Raw genomic sequence first — 17,126 nt, 5'->3', positions numbered from 1 at the left:
CCACATTCACAGAAGTCCCTTTAGAAAAAACTTCAGATTCCTCAGAACCACCCACAATAAAAGCTGAAGCCACTGCACGGCCTCGAAGCCTTGCGTGACTCTGCCGTCGCTCCTTTCCCCACACTGCAGCCACTGCCTCTTGGCACTGCGCCGAGAGCACCAGGCTGGCCCACCGGAGGCCTCACATCCTTCCCACGGTTCCAGCGTGCTCTTGCCCTCACTTCAGTCCTGCAAGCATCCCCTGAAATGCTACCTCCTCAGAAAGGCTTCCTCAGGACACTGTAAGGCACAGTGCCTGTCCCAGTCACTTCCTGGTGTGGTGTAGATCTGGGACGTCACCCAGAACCCTCATCGCTCACAGCCAGGGTTTGGGAAGGTGACTGGATCGTAGACAGACTGTGCTGGGCAGAGGATTCACCCACTAATGAGCTCTGCAGCTGGGTGTGCACTGAGAAGCAGCACCTGGTTGAAGGTGGATCGCTGTGGCCATGACCAGGAAGGGTGTGTCCCCTCCCGCTCTTCCTTCTCCCTCTGCTTCCTGGCTGCCATGACTCGAGCAGCTTTTCTCTGCTATGCCCATCTGGGTGACCGTGGACTGTAACCAAGAGTCAGAATAGACCTCTCTCCTTTAAATTGCAGGTGTCAGGAATTTTGTCCCAGCAATGAAAATGACGAAGACACTTTACTTAAAACCACATGTAGGCTATTCAATGCTTCTTTCTAGGATTTATCAGCACGATACATTAAATGTCTGTGAATGTATGGCTTCCTTGTCTGCCTCACCCAATAGACTGTAAGTTCCATCAGGGCAGACTCTGTGCTTTGTTCACTGTGCTATCAAGAATCCCTAGAGTTGCAGCCAGGGATTTAGCTCAGTGGTTCTGGCACCTGCTGCGCAAACCGCAGGGTCCCGAGTTCAATCCCTGGTACTACAAAAAAAAAAAAGAATCCCTATAGTAGTCTGGATATAATAGATTCTCAGCAAACTGTTGTCAGATGATTGAATGAATGAATCGATGGGTTGACTGTTGATTGCATTAAGAGATTGTCTTAGTCTGTTTTCTGTTACAACAAAATACCTGCAGCCAGATAATTTTTAAATAGGAGTTTATTTGGCTCCTGGCTCTGGAGGCTGGGAAGTCGGAAGCATGGCGCTCGCATCTGCTCACATCTGATGAGGGTCTTGTGGAAGACACAGCATATTGAGACAGAGAAAGCCCACTTAGTTCTCCCTTCCTCTTCCACAGAAAGCCACTGATGCCAACATGGGGCCCCACCTGCATGCCCTCATTGAACCCTAATGGTCTCCCAAAGGCCCCATTTCCAAATATTAACATAGGAATGGGGGCTAACTTTCTGGTGTGGTCTTGTTTTGTTGTTGTTGTTGTTGTTGTTTTGTAGTGCTAGAGATTAAACCCTGGCCTCACACTGGACTGTATCCCCAGCCCTTTCTTATTTTTTATTTTAAGACAGGGTTTCACAGGCCAGGGATTTAGCTCAGTGGTTTTGCCGCCTGCTGCGCAAGCACAAGGACCAGAGTTCGATCCCCGGTACCAAAAAAAAATAAGACAGGGTTTCACTCAGTTGCCTCAGCTGAATTTCAACTTGCAGTCCTCCTGCCTCAGCCTCCCAGAGTGCTGGTGTTACAGGCGTGCGCCACCACGCCCAGCTTGGGGGGTAACATGACCTCTTGGGGACACGTTCAAACCATAGCAGAAGTGAAGGAAGACTTCCCTAGAAGAGGATAGTTGAGTGCTGCAGGAGAAGCAAGAGGGGCCAGGCAGACAAGAGAAAGGAAAGGCATTCCAGACAGAAGGAGCAGCATGCACAAGATCACAGGAGAGCAGGTAGGCTTAGCACCTCTGTTTTGCCTTCTTCTGCACTAGGCGTGTTGGAGACTCCGACTACAGCGATGGGGAAGAGGACTTCTACTACACCGAGATCAAGCTCCACACGGACTCGGTGGCAGAAGGACTGAGTGGCCTGGCTCCTGTGTCACCCTCCCAGCCCCTGGCTTCCCCTCCAACCTTCCCCATACCTGATTCAAACAGAACAGAAACTCCTTGTGCCAAAAGCGATGCTAAGCTGATGACACCATTGAGCCGCTCGGCTCCCACCACGCTCTACCTCGTGCACACCGACCACGCTTACCAGGTGACCTGCAAGGGAAGGGGGGAGTGGTCGCTCCGACCTGGCTGGAAGCAGAGGCCGAATGGCCTGGGGGGTGAAAAATACGTTAGTGGGAAAACAGCGTCACACACTGTGCCACAGTCGCTAGGTTTCTTTCTTTCTCCTAGTAAAGCCAAGATCTCACACAGATGAGCCCTGGGGATTATTCTCAGATTCCCCAATGCTGGCTATAGATCTGAACCCTTAGAGATTGTTAGGATTAAAATCCTTAATATTATAAAGCTCTCAGGTCGGTCCTTGGCACATTATATGTGTTAAATTAAAAATAAAATAAATGGGGCCGGGGATTTAGTTCAGTGGTTCCGCCGCCTGCTTTGCAAGCGCAAGGTCCCAAGTTCGATCCCAGGTACCAAAAAAAAAAAGAATAAAATAAATGAAAAGATGAGCCTTGGAAAGCTTTGGCACAGTGAAAGAACCCCCTGCACTCCACATCTGGGGCTTCGTCCTACCCTGCCTTTTAAATGGGTGGCTGATCCTCTCAGACGAGAGCCATGGTTTTCAATGTCCCCCACTCAACAGTGTCAGCATCCCTGGAACTTGTGAGAAATGGAAATTCTTAGGGACCCCACCCCAGACCTGCCGGCTCAGGGCAAGGAGTGGAGCCAGCATTCTGTGCAGTACCAGCCCCTCCAGCAGATCCCGCTTCCCACCTGCGTCTGCAGAGGCGGGACATGGGTAACGCTCTTTTCCCCCTGGGATTCCCAACTACCTTATGCAGGTTTTTAAAAATCTCCTTTACATACCTGAATTGTCTTCTTCCATCCCTGTTTCATAAAACTTTTTACGTAACCAAGTAGTAGCCAACCAAATTGAAACATTAAATTGTTTTAATCGCTCTCTGACTAGTAAGTATCTGCTTTGGGGTCTATCTTCTTTCTTCTCTAGCATTAAAAACTCTACTATGAACATCTCCCTGCCTAAAACTTTTTTTTTCTTCAAATCCTCAGAAGAGTAATTATTATGACATTTGAACATGAGTGAACAGTTTATGGGTCTATGTATTTCCAAAATACTTTCCACTGCCACCATTTATAAAATTACTGTCACTAGCCAATAAATTTGTAACAAGAAAACTAAGCCTATAAAGGAAGAATTCAGCCACCCACGTAGCTGACTTGAACTCAAGAACAATGGGATAGAACTAATGATTAAATTGCTTAATGCAGTAAATTTCATTCCTGACTTTTACTGTTATTCAAAAAATTCATTCATTCATCTGTTCTTGTTAGCATTGCTCCTATGTCAAAAATCATGGTTTTGGGCCGGGGATTTAGTTCAGTGGTTTTGCCGCCTGCTGCACAAGCGCAAGGACCAGAGTTTGATCCCCGGTACCAAAAAAAAAATTTAAAAATCATGGTCTTGCACAACATGAAAATCATTTTGCTCATCTACATAATAAAAAGTTGGAACACACCCTATGTGATCTAGAAGGGTCTTGCCAGAACTTATATCCATAGTATTGACTTTTTTCTGTATTTTATAAATATTCAGCATAGAAAGTTCTAAACACGTATCAAGAAAAGAAAACTCACTCATAGTCCCAATAACCAGAGAGTCCCTTGGTTAATTTTTTTTGTTTGTCCTTTAATACTATGTTTTATGTGTCTATGAATATGCATTTTAAAACGAAATCTACTGCAGCACTATATTTACTCTTCTTCCCCCCGCCTTACTCAATCTATCATGAACAACATTTTAATGGTTCCTTGGGTATATTGTGTGAGATGCTTTTACCTTTTTCCCTATTACTGGACTTAGTGTCATTTTCAGGTTTTAATATCTAGTACCTGGTTCTGCAATGAGCAGCCTATCCTTTTCCTGAGAGTGAATGCTTACAAGTAGAATAGCTAGTTCACAGAATGCCAAGAATTTTGATACATATTGCTAAATTATGCTCTCAAAATGTTGTACCAATTTCCATACCTATTGTTTTCCAGTATATTCTCCATGTATATATTTCCCAATTTGATAGTGAAGAATCTATAGGTTTCCTAAATAACCTTATGTATATAAAATAAAATTTTTTTCTGAGAAACTACCAGTCAAAAGCCATCTCCTATTAGATAGATTGCTTGGGTGTATTCCAAGTCTGTTTCTAGCTACTCCCTTTGACCCTGTTTAATCACCACCTATTAGATAATTAGTCTAAGTCAGTCATACAGCTGAGACCATTCCTGAGGCTATACTTTGGTAGTGACAGCTTATGGCTCTGAGGACAAATGTTCCTTCATAACAGCCTTCTCTGTTTTCTACTTCACAGGCCACACCCCCTGTGACCATTCCAGGGTCAGCCAAGTTCACCCCCAACGGCAGCAGCTTCAGCATTCCTTGGCAGTCTCCCCCAGTCACTTTCACAGGCATTCCGGTGAGTAGCAAGACAGGCCAGAAGGTAGGCAAGGCGAAATGTAAATTTACAGATGAAACTGTAGAAACATGCGAGACAGAATGCCAAAAGTACTGTATTTCTTAAGCAATATCTGTAAGCTCATCGGCAAGGTATCTCATGGTTCAGGCAGGCCCAGGTGGAAAGATGTTTGGCATTTTAGGAAACTAGAAGAAAGTTTCAATTGTTGATAAGTTGTTGAAAATACATTTTTGTGGTGGTGATATGTCTATATGTTTCCAAAAGATATTTAGAATAGTTGAACTCATACCTTATATGGAAAGGGTGCTATTTGTCATTATAAATAACTTTATACAGTTTATTATTTAGAAGTCGTTTTGTAGGTATGTCCTTTGAAGATTAAAAGATAAGTGAAATCATTTTTTTCTTTCAAAGCTTACACAATCCATGCTGATGGATAGTTGCTAAGTAAGCAATTGATAAAACATGCAACCAGATTTAAAGAGTCCATAAGAATTAACTTGACATATTAAATTATTTGTCTGATAAATCACCATGAATTAACTTGATTCCTAACCACTCATGTAAAAATGTACTGGGTCTTGTAGCTTATCACAGAATACCCAGAGATTCATACCCCCGGGAATGCCCATGGTGCTGTGTGACTTCTGATAAGGTTCAGAAAGTGGCTTCCCATAGCAGATTTCAACTCTGTTTTCTCTTTCCACCCCTCCTGACAAGAAACCACAAAAGCTTCTTACTGTCAACCACTGGTGACTCCCAGAGGTTCCTAGAAAAGTCTAAAGCCTCCTGTAGAGCTGCTAAAAATGAAAGTGGCTGAATGAATTATGCTGTGCTCTGCTGATGAATATTTATTAAATTCCATAGAGGAACAGCTAACAATAAAAGAATCCGGCTGGCAGCAATTTGGAAATGGTGGCTTCCAGAAAATACTCCTGGAATGTGATTTTTAAATAATACCATGGATCTGGAATACACACTCCTCATTTCATGACCAAGTTCAGGCCCTGCAGCTAGGTCATTAAATCACTTGGTCACTAAACGAGTAATTGTATATAGTGTGTACATTACAATATTCAGAACAAAGAAATGGTGAAAGGAAACTCCAACTTGATATTGCTTACATGCAGTACTGTAATGTAAAACAACACAAACTATAGTATTATATTGTACAGTACAATCAGCAAAAACTGCAGTACTGTATAAGGTGTACTGTACAAAAGATATTAAGGCTATAAACAAGATGTACAGAACTGTACAAAAACTGTACAAAAAAATGGGTCCTTAAGTCTAATCGGCAGGTTGTAAGTCTGAGTAGCACACCTCAGTCATAAGGCCAAACCACCATTAATCAGGTAAGTCGTTAAATGAAGAATGTCTGTATTAGGTATCATATTATCAAAAGAGTTCAATGAAAATGATTCATTTTTCTTCAGAATGCATGCTGTCCAATAACTTTAAAATAACATACAGCAGCCACCAACAAATCATCACATCAGCTGGGTTCCAGCAATTTTGATCGATCCCTCACATGTCAGAAAAGACAGGAATGAAATCAGTCAGAAAATCCAGGATATCTTATAATATAGCAGTGCTATAGAAAGTGCTCATCAATAATGCTTGCAAAACAGATGCAATCCAGATAGGATCTTTAGCAAATCAGTGAAGTATCTATTCTGTATTTCCTCATGTGCCCTTTCCTGGCATCTTAGCAGCTTCCATGAGTTCTTCAAGGCTATATTGACCACACACTTGAATGTTGCTGTGTTTTGAATGTGCAGTTTTGGCTCATTAATGAAGGTGCTTCTGCAGGTCACCGCAAGGGACCAAGGAAACTAAAATATTACTAATAAGATATCATGGGACCATGAGCCTGCTTGACCCTGTAAAAATCACTGGAAATGACAAATGTCCTTGACAGTGAAACAGCATTAATGGAGCCACTGTTCTGTCTGCTTCTGCAGTACTTTGGAGGATAGAAAGACATATAAAGTGTATAAGAAAAGAGTTTATTAACCAGGAGTATAAGACGAAAGTTAAACACAAAACAATTACAGAGCCAAGAATAACTGATAATTAATTGTTCAACTGATTCCCGTGGTTTGGAATATAAAACCCTTGAGAAACTATGTGCACCCATATGATATGAGACATTTCTACATATCAGAAAGTTTCAAAGGTAACATCGCTTCTAAAGAGTTTGCCTATATCTGAGAATTTTACTCCAAATGAATCAGTTTTGTTATCACCTGAGGAACTCTTGGAAGCAAATGGTCCTTAGACGTGAGCCCAATAAAAAGCATGCACTGATGAATTCTTCTGGCCCTTTGGCCCAGCTGTCCGGCCTGTGTCATATGTGATCCACAGGTCTCACCACACCGTGCCCCAGTCACTCCCTTCTGCAGCAAAACAGACAAACCATATATAGTTTAGACACTGAGGCAAAACAAGCAACCTCACATGTGCCTCGGTATCCAAGATGTGTCAGGTAGCTTATTTTTCTTAATATCAAACATTAGATAAATAATATATATTTTAAATACATATTTTAAGACAGGTGTCTTTTCATGAATGCTGCATTTATTTGCACAACATGCTTTGCAAATGTGCCTGAAATACAATAGGCTACAAGCACTCCTTGTTTAAAGACCAAATTCCATTCCTGTTACTAGATGGTTAAATTAATTGGTCACTAAATGAGGAATTGTACATAGTGTGTACATTACAATATTCAGAACAAAGAAATGGTCAAAGGAAACTCCAACTTGATGGCTTTGCTTTTATTTGCATAACTCTTACATGCAGTACTGCAGTGTGTAACAATGCGAAGCTACAGTACGGTACAGTACAATCAGCAAAAATTACTGTATAAACAAGGTGTATAAATAAGATATACAGAACTGTATGTGTGCATGCGCACACACACACGCACAAAGACGGGTTGTTAAGTCTGAGCAGCAAGTCCTAAGTCCGAATGACCAGTCATTAACTGGGCAGGTCATTAAACGAGGAATATGTGTAATTATGAAAGTTACCTGTTTCACTGAACAGTGGTAGCTGTCAGCCGCTCTGAGTGACCTTGTCAACAGACATTAGGAGAGACCAGCTTAGATGTGCAGGTATTAGTTTTGCTTCAGGCAAGAACACTGACCAGTGTGGGTGTCTGAGATACCCATCTGTCCTTTGGGTCTCTTTCCTTGGTAGGCATGAAGACATCCAGAGTGGCTGTCCGTATCATATTTGACATAGCCCTCTTATGACAGCTACAGTTACAAAGTTATATTGGCCTGCTTTCCGAATCCTTTAATTCCTGCCTTTGACTGGGAAGAGCATACACCATGTTGCTCATCTGATGTAAAGACAAGTGGAGGGTATAGATCGGAAGCCTAGTTCACACCTCTTTTCAGATGACCTCTACCTTTTCAGATAACTAAACTGATACTTTTACCCTTTGTTTTCTTAGACTGTCTCCTTCTGAGGTCTAGAGAAATCACTGTGTGGTTTTCTTACTAACTGCCTATACTCCACAGTTCATAAATCTCTTACACAGTAAGATGCCAGTCAGGATACCTGATACTGCTTGTTTTCCAACAATGAAATTTTAAAGTTCTCTAGCCTAATCTCAATATCCTAGAATTTTCTCTGAGTCCCTCATTTCCTTGTGCTGGTTACTGGGGATGTTCTGGCTGAGAGCTTTGATAAAAAGTATGTACAGAGTCTGGGTTAACTAGGTATTCTGCTAAACTCCTATTTCAGCTTCTGATTTATTCCTTCACCAGAGAATTCCCATTCTGTGTGTAATTTGTTTTGATCAAGACTAAGTGTAGACCTTTTTAGCAGTCAGGTTTGCCATTCCTATTTTAAGATGGAGGTAGAGGTGAGTATTTTCAAAGACTTTTACTCTAGAAAACCAAGAATGCTACACTAAAAATGTTCTTTCTATTGTGAAGCACACATCAGTGCTTTAAAAAAAAAAAAAAAAAAAAAGTGTGGGCTGGGGACTTAGCTCAGTGGTTCCGCAGCCTTCTGCGCAAGCGCAAGGACCTGAGTTCGATCCCCAGTACCAAAAAAAAAAAAGTAGATGTTGCTGTCCTCCCCTTTCACTGATGGGCTGGCTTTCCGAATGGTCTACACCATGAAGACCCAGGACTGTCACATGTCCTTGGACTAGGAGCCAGAAGCTGTCCCTGAACTCACCAGGAATGCCTGTCCCAGCCCCTAGGAGGCAGGGAGCCAGGTGGAGTCTAAGAACTTGGGAATTCCTTCCTCCTCAACTGGTGTAAGAGTTTTAAATTATAATCAGTTAGTATTAATGATGGTTTCAGTGAAGTCCAAACAATAAGATTGAACAGCTTCTATTTTATAAAATACTTTTTTAAAAAAACTTTCTCTTTGACTCCAAATACCCCAAGGTTGCCAGCCTCATTTAGGGTTTCCTTTCCTCCCTCACTGAGACCTGGTATTGAAGATGAAGTCTTTTGGACACCTGCTAGAGAATGGGGGAAATTCACTTCAGAGCAGTCCCGGGGTTTGGAGCATTTTACTTATTCATTTGCCTGGGCTCCATTTCCTGATCATGGGGCTTTAATGAGTTTCCTGAATAAGACCCCTTCCCCGAGGTGTGTAGCAAGAAGGCTGATCTGCATATTTACAAACACTGCTCTAAGTTGTCTTCTCTAGCCCAAGGCTGTGAGAAGGGGAAAAGAAAGGAAGCCCTCATTAATTACAGCTTTCTTTAACCTGCTTTTCCCTAATGGTCTGCCTTTAGTTCTAATTAACTCCATGCTTTTCTCTGCCTTTCTCTCTTTTTAAGACAAAAATCAAGAGTTCTTGGCCCTTTCATTAGTCAGCTCAAGCTACCAAAACAAAATACTATAAACTGAATGGCTTAAACAACAGGAATTCATTTCTTCACAGTTGTAGAGACTAGAAGTCCAGGATCAAGGTGGCAGCCAGTTTAGCTCCCCCTGAAGGCTCTCCTGGTTTGTAGACGGGGCCTTTCCAGTGTGTGGGAGGTAGTGAGAGAGGATGAGGGCAGGAGGAGGAAGAACAGACTGGGTACCCTGCTGCATCAGGGCTGCACCCTCAGAACCTCACTGACCTCATTTCTTTAAAGCCCTTTGTATGTCCAAGTACGGCCACACTGGGGTTAGAGTCTCCATGTATGAATTGGGGCGGGGGGGGTGGTAGTAGACAGTAGTGTTTAATTGCTAGATGATTCGTTGGTTTCGGATTTGGGGGATTTTTTTAATGCTTTGAGAGAAGGTTCAAAAAATATGAGAGATTAAAAAGCCAGATAAAGTACAGGATACCTGTATCTTAGTACTCTGGAAGGCTGACATAGGAGGTTCATAAGTGTGTGCCTAGCCTGGGCAATTTAGTGACTTCCCAAGACCCTGTCTCAAAAGAAAGAATAAAAAGGGTTGGAGATGTAGCTCAGTTGAAAACCCTGGGTTCAATCCCAGTACTACTAAAATAAACAATAATAATAGAGGTCAAAACCAGCCAAAGGATTTTTCTGTTCTATTCGAGATAGAAAAATCACAAAGAAATTTCTCCAGTATGTTTATAGATGGGCATAATGTCCATGTTATTTTTCTCTTTTGAAGCTCAGTTACAAATCCTGTCTCAGCGATCTGTGAACTTTGACCTCTAGCCAGTCACATGACCCTTGGACAGCCACATCCTCTATTCTAATACTGCCTTGTGGAGTTGTCATCTCACACAGCGCCTGGCCTGTGGTGAATGTGATGGAATGCTTTCCTGCTGTCTCTAGCATCATGTTGGCAGAGAAAGTGGATTCTTCCAACTTAGGGATGATTCATGGAACACAAACTCAGGGCCTGCAAGGCATCAGCCACAGTTTTTGCAGACTATAGCTTAGAGTCCTTCAACCCTTCTGAGGTTACATCTAATCGGTAAGCAGTGTATGGAAACATGGACACATTGTCTAACAATTTGAATTAGAAATATCATATAGTACTGCCAAAGTATACTGCATACTATACTTTATAAAACATGCCTCAAGGTAGAACTTAGAAAAAGTTAAGAAATAAAGACTTTTAAATGTGGAGATCCTGAGACTTAAAATAATGCTTTATGGGGCTTTGTTTTAGGGTATTCTTTCTTGTCAAAAATTAGAAGTATTTATGACTAATATTTGTGCATCTTTAGGGGACATACTATGGTAATGGAACATATATATGTATGCAACGTGTAGTAATATATCATAGATTGTTTTACCTAGAGTTACCTACAGTGCTAAAGAAGAATCTCCACTGTGTCTTTGATGCTCCTTATTGATCATCTGTCCCCTATTCCACTGTGTTCTCCTACAAGATTAACCTACTAGTTTCACAAACAAGTGAGAACATGTGGTGTTGTCTTTGTGTCTGGCTTATTTCACTTGATATAATGACCTGTTTCCATCCATGTTGCGGCATATGACAAGACTTCATTCTTTTTGACTGAATAATGTGTCACATTCTGCTTATCCATTTAGTCATTGATGAACATCTGCGTTGATTCCATAGGTTCACTATTGTGAACAGCGCAGCAGCAATAAGCACAAGTGTGCAAGTGCCTCTTTGATACAGTGATTTCATCTCCTTTGGCTATATACCCAGTAGTGGAACTCCTGAATCGTATGATAGTTCTAGTTTTAGTTTTTTGAGTACTCGCCATACCATATTCCATAGTGGCTGTACTAATTTATATTCCCACCAACAGTGTATGAGTTCCCTTTCTTTCTTTTTTGGTACCAGGGATCGAACTCTGGACCTTGCACTTGCAAGGCAGGCACCGGAACCACTGAGCTAAACCCCTGCCCCTACTGTATGGGTTTCCTTTTTTTCATATTTTTTGTGGAGTTCCCTTTCTCCACATCCCCTCCAGCACTTCTTATTTCTCATCTTTTTGATGACACCATTCTATCTGGGGTGAGACGATACCTCATTATGGTTTTGATTTGCATTTCCCTGATGATCAGTTAGATTGAGCATTCTTTCATGTAAGTGTTGGCCATTCGTATGTCTTTTGAGAAGTGTCTGGTTCTTTAGCCCATTTTAAAATTAGATTGGGGGTATTCAGCTTTTTTAGTTCCTTATATAATTCTAGATGTCAATCCCTTTGTCAGCTGAATAGTTTGTTTTCTCCCATTCTCTGTAAGTTGTCTTTTAATCCTATTATTTCCTTTGCCATGTAGAAGCTTCTCAGTTTGATATAACCCCATTTGTCTATTTTTACTTTGTTGCTTGTGCCTACAGGGCACGTATTATTTCCATCAGTTATACAGCAGAATAGAAGAGTTAAAAGAGAAGGGCTTTGATATTACTCAGAAGAGAGTTCTAAGACTATCTATATGGACAACAAGATTCAAATCTTAGGTCCAACATTTATTAATTGTGTGCCTCAAAAATGCACTTTACTTCTCCATTTCCTGATCTCTATAGTGAAAATAATGACAGAAATTTTTCTCACCAAGTCATTATGAAGTTGAAATTAGAAGGGGCTAGGGGTTTAGCTCAGTGTTATCAGCATGTGCAAGGCTTTGGGTTTGACCCCTAGTGGGTAGAAGAAAGGAGAGAGGGGAGAAGGAAAAAGTGAAATCATATATGGGAGATACTTAGCTCATACTTAGCTTACATAGCAAGCTCTCAGTAAATTACTGCTACTGCTATATGGTGCAGTCCACTAATGCTCAATGCCTAAATTTCTTTATCTTCAAAATGCAAATAATATCACTTACTTTCCAGATTTGTTGTGAGGATTAAAAAAGAATAAATCCTCTAGCAGACTGTCTTTCACATTTGCATGCACTGAATAAATGTTAGTCTCCTAACTCAGTCATCTTTTGGTTCCCCATCTTTATTCTCCCATGAAATAAGAAGGCAAAACATGATTGTGTTACTATTAAAAATCTCAAGGGAAATGTTCAAGTTCAGTATCGAGAATTAACCATAAACCCACATGTGTTAGTTAGTTACTTTTCTCTCATTACTGAGACAAAATACCTGATGTCCAAAGTTAAGGAAGGAAAGATTTGTTTGGCTCACAGTTTACAGAGGTTTCAGTCCATAGTTGGCTGGCTCCAAGGCAGGGAGGCACACCAGACAAGCATCAAAGAGGAAAAGCAGTTCATAGCGGCAAGAAGGCAGCAAAGCAAGCAAGGGGCGACCATAGCTCTATCCCTTATATCTTACCCAGGCTACTTAGGGCAAGTAGCACTCACACCCTTAATCCTAGTGCCCATGATCCTACCAGTGCACCATGAATCAGTTTCAGCGTGACACACTCTAGATGCAGCCACCTCTGAAAAAGCCCCACCTATGACCACATGAGGCTTTGGGGGGACATCTAGACACAACCATAACACTATGTGTGACATGGGTCCTCTCTGTCCTATGCTCGTTGTACCATGTAGAAGCCCATGTCTGCTGTGGAAGCGGGAGGAGCTGCACACAGAACATGCAAGCCCTGAACCCCCAGTAAGAGAGCCCTTAGCAGGAATGAAGACACTAGAGAAGGGCCATTCCCACAGCAGAACCATCTTCCTCACAATGCTCATGGCATTTTCAACAGCCTGACCCTCCTGCCTCCCCACTGTGCCAGTTTTCCCATCTCAGTAAGTAGCCCCACTGTCTCCACCCCCAGATACTTGGGCCAAAACCTAGAACCTTTATGAGCTTTCAATGATACAAACTGTGCTTCAGCCTGCATGCCATAAATGCACCACCACTGACCTAGAGAACCTAGAACCCATCTTTGCCTTCTCTTGATTCATTCTTGATTTATCTAAAGATCTGCCTCAGTTTTCTTTGTCCCACAGCCCATCCATCTGCAGTCCTAGGCTCTGAAGACACAGATCCAACCCCATTTCACCATCACTGCCACCACACTTACTCTGACCACTGGTGTATCTTTTCCTGGAATGGCCTGAAAGCCTCTCTGATAGTCCATAAAACTCCTTTCCAGGCTGTCCCCTATCCATTCCCCAAGACCCAACATGATCTTTTCAAAGCATAAATCAGATACTGTACCTCACTTTCTTAAAACTCTCCAGTGGTTCTCATTGCACTAAGAATAACTCTCCAACCCTTTTAAAAAGCTCTAAGTCATAACCTGAATCTACATCTCTTCTCCCACCCTCACCTTTGCTGCAGCACCCTTGAGACCCCGTGCACTCTCATTCTCTGGGAGAAGGGAACCCCTCAGAGGCCTTCATTTACCACCCTTGATAAATAATGGTTCCCTTTTGATTACACTTTGGCCTGTGACCCTTTTGACTCCCTTCAGGACTTATCATTAAAACAATCATGTTTTTGTACTTGTCTATCTCCCCACTAGAATGTAAACCTCAAGAGGGCAGGCTGTCCTGCTCACTGCTGTTTGCATGGACGCCAGGCCAGTGCCTGGTGTGCACAAGGACAACCAGCCCTGTTTCTGTGGGTTCCACATCTGCAGATCCAACCAACCACATACCAAAATATTTTTTAAATTACATCTGTACTGAACATGTACAGACTTTTCTTGCCATTATTCCCTAGACAAGGGGATAGCAACTATTTATACAGCATTCATGTTGTATTATGTACTGTAATCTAGAAATAATTTAAAGTATATGGGAGGATATATACTATTTGAAGATGTAGCATTTGCATAGATTTTATGCAAATACTATGCCATTTTAGGTAAGAGACTTGACAATGTAGGGATTTTGGTAACAGCAATGATCCTGAAATGATTTCCCCTCCAGATCCAGAGAGAGGACAGTACTTAATTCCTGTTAGATGAAGAGCATCTGATGAATCTCATACCACCTTGTGCAAAAGGACTGTGGCAGCTTTGCAAAATCTAGACCCTCCTGATTGTCCACAGCTGATGGAAGTTTCACGGTCACCTCAACCAAACTTTTTTCCAGTTCACAAGCAGCTCACCTGGTGTCCTTGGCATTCTACAGTCATTTTTAAGTTCTTACTGTCCTGGTAGTTTGGAACAGTTCGTCTGAGTACATTCTGGACCATCTGCAGTGGTCCTGGACAGCGGAGCCATTCAATCCCTGTGTTTTGCATCTCTATGGGAAGGGGGGGGGCATTCTACCAGGAAGGAGCTACATATTTATACACATAAAGTGTATACACTGAGCTCCAAGGCTTTTGCTTTTTAAAAATTCTGTATGTTCATCTGTTGGCCCTCCCTTCACCCAGCTTTAGCGTAAAGACAAAAGTGGTACAGAATTAATCAGAGTTATGGCAACAGTCATTTAAGTATTAGGTTTTTACTTGCCTGGATAGTTTTTAAAATGTCTGGGGAAAGTACTAGCATCTTTAGCAGAGAAAATCAATTCTGCAACTATGCTTTAGAAAGGCTCCCATGCTACAAGTTGGTGGTAGTGTTTCTGTGGCTGTGTTGTAGGTGACGGAGCTTTTAAATGGATTAAATATCTCTCCTTCTGTATACAGAAACACTGTTTACTTACCTGAAACGTCAGTTTCTTTTGCTGTAAAAACTAGGTTTTTGCAGCTTTCAAGAAGCTCATGAGCTGGGAAAATATTTAGTGTTGAGAGCAGGTGACAGGACAAGGCCTTGTGAGTAATCCAAGAGGCGTAGAGAACAGTGGGGGCCTTCGTTACCGCCACCAAGCGGGAGAACCATAGCAGGCCCTCGCTCTAGTTCAGGGACAGCTGCAGCACAGCTCTGGCTCTGCACTGCACGCTCTGTAACCTGGGGTGAGTCATGCAGCCCTCCCTATCCCTTGGCTTCCTTACCTCTAAAACTGGGCCCATAATAGCAAGTGTCACATGAGTTCATTCTGATAATGAAGGCTGCTCTTGTGTGCCTGGCATGTTGGGGAGCTCAGCAGGTATGACATGGATGACATGTGCTCTTGACTTGCTCAGACTCTTGGCCCTTTGCTTTTATTCTCGTTTGGCACCCCTGAGTCTGCTGTAGAAATGCCTCATACAAGAACCCATTTATTCAGCAGCTGTGAATGCTCTAGTAGAGCAAACAGAAGGTGAAGGTCTGTATTGTGTTGTTGTCCCTGTCTAGCTGTGTACTGTTAGATAAATCATGTAACTGCTCTAGATAGTTTTCATCTTCAAAAAGGGAAATCATGGGCTGGGGTTTTGGCTCAGTGGTTCCGCCGCCTGCCTTGCAAGCACAGGGTCCTGAGTTCAATCCCCAGTACCAAAAAGAGGGGGGAAATTATAAAGCTTGCTTGGCAAGGTTCATGAGGATTTAATAGACAAGAATATACTTTAAAGTTTAAAATATTACTCAAGTGAAAATATGAGCAACTTGGGATGCATAGACATTAAGTCACAAAGATTTTTAGATATTACTTCTTGGTGGATTTTTGTGTTTGGAGATACATTTAAATTCTTTGTTTTCCCTCCATTTTATTCTTTTCTAACACTCTTCACGTGATCAACAATTGTTTTATTAGTGCATGTTTGCAATACATAATGGCTGCATGCATTGTGGGGGATTGGTCCATGTTCATGACACATTTCAATCCTTTTCTCCCTTCCTCTCCACCTACCTTTTATTTGCCACCATCAGATTCATTTGTTTATCTTAAAGTTCTTATAAAGTTAATTTATCATACATACAGATTAACAGAGTAACAGGCCAAAAGACATAAAATACTTAAAATGATTATACTAAATCAAAGTACACTTTTACATAAATTGTTCATGCTAGATTACCGTAACTTTCTTTCCTCTTGTCTTTTATTTTGTACTGTACTTATATATCGAAATTCTCATATAAGAGAGACCATGATATTTATGGTCTCAAGGTACATCCATTTTCCTACAAGAGACTCAAGTTTGTCCTTTATGACAGAGTAGTACTCCATTGTTATAAATACTGTATTTTCTTTATCCATTCATCTGCTGATGGACATATAGTCTGCTCCCAAGACTTAGCTATTATGAGTTGTACTGCTATAAACATAGGTATGCATGTATCCCTGTAAGATGATGTCCTTAACTGTTTGGGGAAGACAGCTACAAGGGAAATAGCTGAGCAGAGTGGAATTTCTACGTTTAGTTTTTTGAGGAATTGCCATACTGATTTCCATAGTGGTGGTACCAGTTTACACTCCCATCAGTGGTGAAGAAGGGTTCCTTTTTTCCAGCAGCCTCTCCAGCAGAGCCATTTAAATTCTGCCCTTAGTATCCATCATCTGTCTAACCTGTTCTCTGTGGAAAAAGCATTTCATCTTCACGTCTGATGGTAAAGGCCATTGTCTGCATGACAAAGACTAAATAAATGCATAGGACAGAGAACCTGCCCTGTCACCTGACTTTCTGTGTACTTATCAGGTGTCACCAACACACCACCATCCTCCAGCAGGCACCAGCGAGCAGAGACAACACGCCCACACAGTCCTGTCCTCCCCACCCCGAGGGGCCGTCAGCCTAAGGTACGTCTGCCAGAAACTCACTCTTCAAGGGAACTTCCTGGAAAACAAAAAGACCAAAGTGAAGGCAGAGATACAGTCTTCTTCCATAACACTCTTCCACAGTGCACGAAGCGGCCTTTCCTGGGCATTGATGCTGATTTA

At 41.9% G+C, this 17,126-nt stretch overlaps 1 protein-coding gene across 1 annotated transcript in view; it reads left to right on the top strand.

Annotated features, from left to right (window-relative positions):
• The window catches only part of Znf704 (zinc finger protein 704), a 207,893-nt gene that overhangs the window by 178,204 nt on the left and 12,563 nt on the right, over positions 1-17,126 (top strand). Inside the window, exons 6-8 of the mRNA XM_004842009.4 lie at positions 1,887-2,154; positions 4,451-4,555; positions 16,885-16,985. Coding sequence (XP_004842066.1) covers positions 1,887-2,154; positions 4,451-4,555; positions 16,885-16,985 — 474 coding nt within the window. The remainder of the gene's footprint in view (positions 1-1,886; positions 2,155-4,450; positions 4,556-16,884; positions 16,986-17,126) is intronic.

The sequence above is a fragment of the Heterocephalus glaber genome, unplaced genomic scaffold (genome assembly GCF_053883595.1).
Source record: "Heterocephalus glaber isolate CG9 unplaced genomic scaffold, H.glaber_assembly_v1.0 deba00001553, whole genome shotgun sequence".
Lineage (NCBI taxonomy): Eukaryota > Metazoa > Chordata > Mammalia > Rodentia > Bathyergidae > Heterocephalus > Heterocephalus glaber.
This window is presented reverse-complemented; position numbering and strand designations above follow the sequence as displayed.